Below are 9,516 nucleotides of genomic sequence, written 5' to 3' on the forward strand. Positions count from 1 at the left end.
ACTTAGATCTTAGATTTACATTCATCTAGTCTCTCTGGTTGTATCATGTAGTTATTTTGAAGAATCTTTAAACAAAATTTTCAGATTTGTTCTTCGTCAAAATCATTGTAACTCTCAATTTCAAGTTGCGATCTAAATATTGATTAGAGATTCGATATCAACGACTCATCATCTTTATTACCCGTAAATTTGATTGAATTTTATTCTCTTTTAATTTTCAATTTCATATGTTCTTGGTAGATATGAAATGGAAGTTGTTTTTGAATGGTGCCAGGAATGGATTCAATGGATTGCAGAGCCTCTGTTAAGTCATTTCAAAGTTCAAAACCTAATTTCGACTTTCTTCTCTCTGTAAAATACTTCGTTTATACAAATTCATTGAAATCGATTTTTCTTTGTGAAATTATGATCTCTATTCAGTATTAATTCTATTTCTCAATTCTGGTGGTGTTGATTTTGTTGGTTTTATTTGTTTGTGTAAGGCGAGGCATGAAACTCATCATTGATGAAGTAGCTTCTGCAATGATTCAGCGATACCAAATAAATTTCACAAGGCAAGATGTTGCTTCACTATGGTTTCTATGCAAGAAGGTAATTACTATTTATGTTCATACTTCTCAATTACCACTTCTTGTGTAGAATGTCTTTTGCTATTTTATATTAGCATATTTTGTAATGAAATGGAACTGAAAGATAAGTTTAACCTCTCTTTTTTTCTCTAATTCGATCACAGTTGTAAGTTCTCTCTACCCAATTTTGGGGTGTCATTCAGTACTTTTCACTGCATCTATTTTTATTTTTAGTATGTTTCAGTTCTTAGGGATTCTCAAGTTGTTGTTTATTACATTAAGCCTGGAAATCTTACAGTTAATGATTGCAGTGAGGATGCTATAGGTTAATCATTGTAAGATCAAACACATCAGAGGATGCTATAGCAGGTAATTCAAATACAGATATGGATGTGTAACTCTCAGTTAGGTGTAAGACATTAGACATTTCTTTGCATTATATGGATGTGCAAGACATTAGATATTTTTTTGCATTATATGGATGTGTAACTCTCCGTTACAAAAGCTAAGTTGATGTGTAACTTTTACTTACACATACTGATTGGATGTGTAACTCTCAGTTACACAAGCTAAATAGATGTGTAATTTCTAGTTACACATGCTAATTAGCATGTGCAACTTTTACTTGCACATACTGATTGAATGTGTAACTTCAGGTTACATAGATTTGACTTACATATAGTAATTAATTTAGGTTCTTGTGTTGGCGGAGTAGAAAGGGGGGACTTCAAATGCAATGATTTAGAACAAAAAGAGGATATCGAGGACGAAAATAAGAAGCCAAAGATGATGTGAGTATCTTGTACATTCTTAATCTTGATTTGTCCCATAATATGTTAAACATATTTCTAGGTTCCAACTGTGCAGATGTAAAGTCACTTGTCAGCTAATGCGAATTTGAATGACCAGGTTTCAGTTAGTGATCAGGAATTTATAGCGACCCTTCCTGAAACAACAGAAATGATCAAATTGTTGTTAATGCTTATAAATGATGATCAAAGTGATGAGATAATGCCACTTCGATCAAATCCATATGCCCCTGTGTCTGCCTATATGTAAGTAATGGAAATGGTTTGTTGAAGTAAGTGTAGGAGCAACTAGTGAAACTAGGTTAACTAGTTTAAGTCCATAGCGAAAGTAGTGTATGGACGGCAGAATGAAATATCCACAAATGTATATTTTTGGTAGGGACTATTAGCTTTTAATATGATGCCTTCAGACTTTACGAGTATGCAATGATAATTGGATGTGTAACTGCGAGTTACACATGCTAATTGGATGTGTAACTGCGAGTTAGACATGCTAATTATATGTGTAACTCGCAGTTACACATGCTAATTATATGTATAAAAGTTTGAGTGAACCCGAAATGATGAGAAGTTCTGTTTATTAGTTGCATGCGAAAACTAAATAGATGCCTTCAGATTGATTTTGTGATTTTATGAGGTGAAATTGCAAAGTGTTGTAACTATGCTATTGAGTTTGTGATTGTAGGAGGTGTTGGTGGTGGAGGTGCAGGTTTTACAGGAGGATTTGGATCCAGTGGTGGTGCAGGACAATGTAAGTATAGTCAATTTTTCTTTAACTTCCATTAAATCATGAACTGATAATTGCATACAGTTTAAATTCTAAGCTTGTGACTCTAAGGAAGGTTTTTATTGCTATGAATACGTCAGTTTTGTACGTTTTGTGACTCTAAGGAAGGTCTTTAATTCGTCTTTTTCAGTATTATCTTGCTATGAATGCGTCCGTTTTGTACCACTTTTTTATTTGACTTAGTTAGTTGATTCGATGGCCCTGCAGCAAAAATTTGCACAGATTGTGAGTCTTCGTTTATATCTGTATAGGTACTCCCTTAGCCTTCTACAACTGAACTATCTATTATTCATGTATTGGAGGTGATTTGTATATGAGCATCCGTAATTTTTAGTTACACTAGGAAGATGCATGTGTAACTAAAGGTTACACTAGGAAGATGCTAATGATTTTGCTAGATTCAGTCGTGAAAGCTAATGTGATTGTGGTTAGAAAGGAATAAGAAGTCTGAATTCCAATATGAATGTCTAACTTCTAGTTACATTAGTCAGTTGCATGTGAAACTATACATTGTTGTATGTACAATTCATGTAATATTTATAAAAACTGATTGCTTGGTGTTATATTTCAGGTTTCCAATAACTTTATAAAAGCTAATTGCTTATTTGTGGTATCGGTCTTGCTGGAATTGGAATTGACGCTGAATACACAAGTCAGATGCATGTGTAAATCTCAACCGCACTAGATAGATGCATATGTAACTTCCAATTACACTAGAAAGATGCGTGTGTAACTTTTAGTTACACATGATAAGAAATTATTGTAAATAAATCTTAAAATAATACATGTTTTTTTTTATGTTTTCTTTTTGATGTCTGTTTTTTTATGTGTAACTTCTCATTACACATGCCATATGGATGTGTAACCTCTGCTTACACATGTCATATGCATGTGTAACTTCTGCTTACACATATCGTACGCATGTGTAACCTTTTCATGCCATACCCATGTGTAACTTCTGGATACACATGCACGTTGCATATGTAACTTCAGATTACACATCCATATGTTATTGGTGGGAGGCGGTGGTCGATGGTGATGGCCGACGGTGGTGGCCGCCGCCGGCGGTTGGTGGTGGTGGCGGTGGTTGTGGGCGGTGGCGGTGGTTGTCGGTGGTAAAGATGGGTGCGACATCATGTTTATTATATTATAATAATTTTGGACCTAAATATAAATTTTATTTAATTATGGGCTTGACAAAATGCATAAGGATATCAAGGTCTTTTAATATTTTGGGGCCTAAATTTAAACTTGTTTTAATTAAGAGCCTGATATTGTGGATTATCCATGGATTGGACCTTAGCCTAATTTTCCCTTTAGATTAATTATTAAATAGAGAGTTTATTTTTAAGATCAACATGAAAAAGAAAGATTAACTCTCTACGTATAAAATGAAGAAGATACCGTCAGAAATTGACGCGTTCATGACAAACATTCTTGCATTAATGATTGATTGACCGAGATTGTTTATGGAGAAATTTCTCAATAACCCCGGTGCGTCTAGCATTTCCCCGATTCTTGAAGGCAATAAGCAGTGGCCTGAAGGATGAACAGCTCATCATAGAATAAATTATTTATATCATGCAACGGCGATTCAGCAACTGGTGGCGTTTTGAAATTATCTTCACACTCGACTGGGCGGTGGTAAGCAATTTCTGCCTCTTCCACTACTTTATGAAAATCACCAATTTTAAGAATTTTTTTTATCCGGGGAAGATCCGATGTAACCGTAGTTAGATATCGACTGAAGCAATAATCGAGATGTTCCTTTTGGTCGGTAGGTCTTGCAAGCAAATAATTGATATTTCCCAAGGCTTGTGTACCAGTGTCTTCTGATTTCGTTATCATAGAAATTGCAGTGTCAACAAGATCCACAGTTGTTTCTCCGGGATTCATTGAGCTTAACATGTCCATGCAGACACCCTGGTTTCTGACATGAGAACAAACATTCCGAAATGGAACTCTAATAAACAGTGCATCATTGACTTCTGCAATTCTGCTAGTAGCTTCACTAGTAGTCGGAAATGACAACCAATTGACAAAGAAGAAGACCCAAAAACATGAAAACACTACAGAAGATGCCATGATAAAATGTATACACACATACACTGTTTGTTGAGAAATCTTGTCTTGCATATATATACAAGTAAGAAAACAAATTTTAAAGATATTTCTAATAAATGCATTGATTTTGGTATTTAATACAAAATCTGAATATCGTATTTACTTCTGTATTTTTTTCTTATTAAAGCCGTCTCAAATTTTGGGAGGTTCATGGAACGGGCAGAAGTGAATTACACTACATTGTAATCTGGTTTAGTAAAAAAAAACACTAATGATTGATTAGACTGAAAAAGAATACCAAATTTAAAAAGAAAGTCAGGGAAAATCATGATTTCTTCCCACAAAAAGAGTAATTAGTTGTCAATCACGATGGAAAGAAAATATAAACCTGCTTAGTTGGCAGTCCATTATCGATTATGGAAAGAATTATCATCTCCGTTTTGTAAAAAGAGGTACGATTATTTTTCTATTTTAGTCTAAAAATAAGACAAATAAAAAAAACAATACTTGTTTAGTTCTTTTTAGGAACAAAGTAAGTGTGTATTAGTAATTAGTATATAAAAAAGAAAATATTTGCAATATCAGAACACCATTTGTGATCCAGCCTTTCTTACGTAATATAACTAATCTTTCCAGTAAAATAAGTAACTTCCATTAAAAAAAGATAAGAAAAAGGCAACTCTTTGTAATGCGATATGCTAAAAAATCATAATAAGCTTGTATGGTCAACGCTGTCTGACCCATTAATAAATGTTCACTGGGGTGTCTATAAAAAATACAGACAATCAAGCCGGTTTGGGATATTCCATTACTACGGCATTTCAATTATAGAGAATGGAATATGACGAGTAATATTTACAAAAAAAAGAAAAGAATCAAAGATGGAAGAAAATTCATTTTGTTTTTGTAAAATTTCCTCAGACAAGAATCCTGCAATAAGGACTGCCTGACTTCAACAAAATGCACCTCAAGTTCCAGGTCAGTCGCTCTTTCTTGTTTGACCTAATCACTTGATTAATTTTAGTGTTAGACTAGTTGTTTTTGCTAAATATTCTAAAGATAGCAACATTTCAGATAGATAGTGCATATATTGTTTGTTTAAATTCCTGAACGAAAAATGTGTCTATTAATGTCTGATAACTTAACTGGACTAATCCATGGGGCACTTTGGAGGCAACAGTCACTTAAGAAATTCCCACAATAGCTTCTAGGAGATTGGAAGGGGAACAAACCCACAGTCGAACCTCATCATCAACCCTGCCAAGAAATTAGATAGACCCAAGTATATGATATGTGAAGCAGTCAGAATCATTTGATTTCTAAGTTTGAACAAAAGTTAGTTACAGACTACAATTGTGTTATACGTCTCATTTTACTAATTACTCCATGCTCAAATGGGGTTTCTCTGGTTTATGTACATGAATCAAAAAAGAAGACCCATTGTTAATTTGGGCCTACAAAAGAAACTATGAAGAATTTAGTGGTGATTTATGACATGTGCAGCTGGGATTATGTATTACTTTTCTCCCGTCTAGTTTTGTGCAGTACACACAGTAGTATCCATTAAACTCTCCGTCGTTGTATTCATCCTCATCATCGTCGTAGTAGAATGCTGACATGTCTGTAAGCTCCTCTTCAATAGTTTCCTCTGCATCAATTTTTTCCCCGTCACAAAATTTGTGATGCAGTCTCTCTGGAAGAATTCTTGTAAGGATTCTGTTCAAGTGTTCATTGTACCACTGCCTTCCTGTCTTCCAGAATGATAATGGTCCAAGAATCATTCCCACGCCAATACCAAATCCCAACCCTGTCAGTATGAATTGCCAATCAACTTTACCCTTAGAATGCACATACTTTTGCGGCATGTCGGTGATATTTCTGCAGATATTAGACAATGGAGGCCCACATAATCCCTCATTTCCTTTGAAAGAGCTTGGCTCGAAAGTTTGAAACTGATTGCCTGATGGGATCCTCCCTGTAAGATTGTTGAAGGAGAGATTCAATACTGAAAGGAATGACAATTGTGCCAATTGGTAGGGGATATCCCCAGCCAAATTGTTATGCGAGAGGTCTAACGACTCAAGTTGTTCAAGATTGCCGATAGTTGATGGGATTGGACCTGTGAGAACATTTCTTGAGAAATTGAGAACATAGAGTGAGATAAGGTTTCCAATTGTTTCAGGTATCTCTCCTTCAAATTCATTATTTGACAAGTCAATGCTGCTAAAAACCTTTAAAATCTTCACCAGTTCCATGTCCAATCCTTTGCTTGTAACCATCACTGCATCTTGGTAATACAACCTAGTCAGTGGTAAGACCTTAAATCCTAGTATCATATTGCGCTTGTGATCTGACTGTGCTTCATCTTTACTGACCATCATTCCTGCCCAACTCAAGAAGCATTCGCTGGAAAGAGTACCTGTAAACTTATTGGAAGAGATGTCAACAATTTGCAGCTTTGGAAACTTTGAACCAGCTTGATTTCCTAAGGGACCACGGAATATATTGGACCGTAACACAAGAACCCGCAAGTTGGTCATAGATCCCAACCAAGATGGGAAATCACCAGTTAGTTGATTATTCCCAAGGTCTAATACCTCTAGCTTCTTACAATTGGCAAGAGACCTTGGTAGTTGGCCTTCTAATTGGTTTCGATTGAGGTCAAGCGTCTTCAGTGTACAATTTTCTGGAAATGTCTCGGGTATAACTCCATCAAAATGGTTTCCTCTCAGATTTAGAACTCCAAGACTACTGATGTTAACCAGACATGGAAGTATTTCTCCGCTCAGGTTATTATGAGATAGATCAAGAACTTGAAGATAACTAGCTTCACATATGGACTTAGGAATTTCTCCACTAAGTTGATTACCCGATAGAGAAAAGTAGATAGCGACTGACAGGTAAGAAGAGATATTTTGGATCATGGAGGTGTAGTTGTTCAATGAGTAATCCAAGATGATAGCTGATGGTGATGGTAAAATAGGATACTTCCCTTGAAGCAGGTTGGAACGAAGGACGAGGACTCCCAATGATTTGAAACTACTAGGAGGTAAGGGAAGTTCAGGATCCTCCAAGAAGTTATAAGAAAGATTTAAATGACCAAGATTTCCTGCGCCAATCATATAAATCCACCCCGGTATCCTCCCTTTCATTCGATTGTTGGAAAGGTCCAGATAGGTCAATCTGGACTGGGTACTCAAGAAAGCAGGGAATATGTTGAGGTTACAAGAACGTAACTTCAAGGTGCCAACTTGAGGAAATGATGTAAAATTATCACCACTAGAAGTTATTGAAAATCTGTTGGCTGAAAGATCCAGACTTGAAAGGTTCTTGAATTTCTGGAAAAACATTTCTAGACTTAATGTGCCACTGAAGTCATTTGAAGAAAGCGTGAGAATTTTCAGTTTAGAGAGATCGAAAAATGACACAGGAATAGGTCCTCGCAGCTTATTAATACTCATATCAAGAATCTCCAGCGAAGAAGAGGGTCCGTTGGAAAACTCGTTAAGACTACCATTGAACTGATTCATTGGAAGTTCTAGTTTCTTCAGTGAAGGCAGAGTAAACAAAGCACTTGAGATTGTCCCGTTGAGGGAATTGTTCTTCAAATTCAGATTAACTAGGTTCGGAAGTCTGTTCCATTCAGAAGGAACTGGACCTGTTAAATTATTGTATGAAAGGTCTATATGTATGAGACTCTTAGACCAATCGCCTGACGGGATCAAACCAGTAAAACCGTTCATCGAAAGGTCTAAATATTGAAGTTCGCTAAGTTTTGAAATTGAAGCGGGAATTGAACCATTAAAGCTACAGTTCTCAAGCTCTAAGCGGGATAAGAATGTGAGATTACCAATAGAATGCGGTAGTTCCCCTCTGAAACTTGTATCTGACAGTACTAAGTCTCGCAGCATTTCATCCTCAGAAAATTCCGGTAAAGAACCTTGAAGGAGCTTATTGTTTGACATATATAAACTTCGAAGTGTTGGTAACTGAAGAACTTTCTCCGGGAATCTTCCATACAGCCCGCAAGAACTAAAATGTAGGGAAGTCAAGTTGCGGAATTCACTTAAGAATTCTGGTACTTCAGCAGAGATGTTATTATTGCTGAGTCGAAGTTCATTGAGTGACCGAAGCTGTAAAAGAGATCTATCTAAAGGCCCCGAAAGGTAACAGTTAGACAGACTCAAGACTTGCAATTTTTGTAGTGAACTCGACACCGCTTTGCACCACTTGCCACCGTGTCCTGATATGTTTACACCATCTAACGAGAGTACTTTAAGTTCTTTCAAATTACGAATGAATGTATCAAAATCAGGATTCTTTAATGTTAATAAAGTACTACCCGGTAGAAAAGTAGAAAGATCAAGTGTTACCAACCTTGTCATCCGCGATAGCTCAATTGGAATTTGCCCAATGAAACCCGAATTTGAAAGATTAAGATAAGTCAAGTTAGCAAGCTTATCGAATCCAGAGGGAATCACTGTCGAAAAGAAGCTGTTATAAGCCAAATTCAAGCTCTCGAGATGCTGTAACTTGAACAAACTACTAGTACTATTCAGTCCGCCTGAAATGTATTCACCACTGAGGTTTAAACTGATAACATGACCACTTCCATCACAACCAACACCACCCCAAGATTTACAACAATCAGTATTTGAAAGCCAAGAACCACGCTTCGACGGAACCGATGTAATAGACGGAGATAAACTAGAAAACCGAATAAGGCTTTGGTTTAGTAGGAGCAATAGAGATTTCTGATCATTCAAACACTGCCCATGAACCCAGATATTGCTTCTATTCAATTCCAATAAGAACAAGAAAACAAGAAAGAAAACGCTAGTAGTAAAGCTTAACAATCTCATTGAATATGATGATATTTGTTATGAACTTATGACTAGATAATATTTCCATGAAGGTGACAATTGAAGAAATGTTGATAATAGGGTGTGCAACTTAAGAGATTGAATTCCATGAAAATGAAATTTCTTGATTTTTGTGGCCGACCAAATCAGTTCATGAATGAAAATGAAAAAAAAAGGATTGGAGTTGTGATGATGATAATGGTGAAGAAGAGGAATGATGAGTCAAAGTAAACTTTTCTGTTTTGTCATTTAAGAAAAAACGCGTTTTGTGTTTGTCGGCTGTTCTTTTCATTTTTGGACTTTTGAATACTAATTTTCTATGATTGTGTGTTGTTAAGGTGGATTGTGAATGGATGACTAAGTTGACTTCCAAATGTTTGAATTTAATTAGCAACTAGTTTCATGTTCGAGGGATCAATTCTCCT

General features: G+C 35.9%; 1 protein-coding gene across 1 annotated transcript; it reads right to left on the reverse strand.

The window, feature by feature from the left end:
• Positions 1–5,516: 5,516 nt before the first annotated feature.
• On the reverse strand, positions 5,517–9,302 carry LOC113284234 (receptor-like protein 7). Its single transcript, XM_026533646.1, has one exon. The coding sequence runs from the start codon at positions 9,089–9,091 to the stop codon at positions 5,696–5,698; it is 3,396 nt and encodes a 1,131-aa protein (XP_026389431.1). The 5' UTR covers positions 9,092–9,302; the 3' UTR covers positions 5,517–5,695.
• Between the last annotated feature and the right edge of the window lie 214 nt (positions 9,303–9,516).

This window comes from Papaver somniferum, chromosome 5, assembly GCF_003573695.1.
Source record: "Papaver somniferum cultivar HN1 chromosome 5, ASM357369v1, whole genome shotgun sequence".
Lineage (NCBI taxonomy): Eukaryota > Viridiplantae > Streptophyta > Magnoliopsida > Ranunculales > Papaveraceae > Papaver > Papaver somniferum.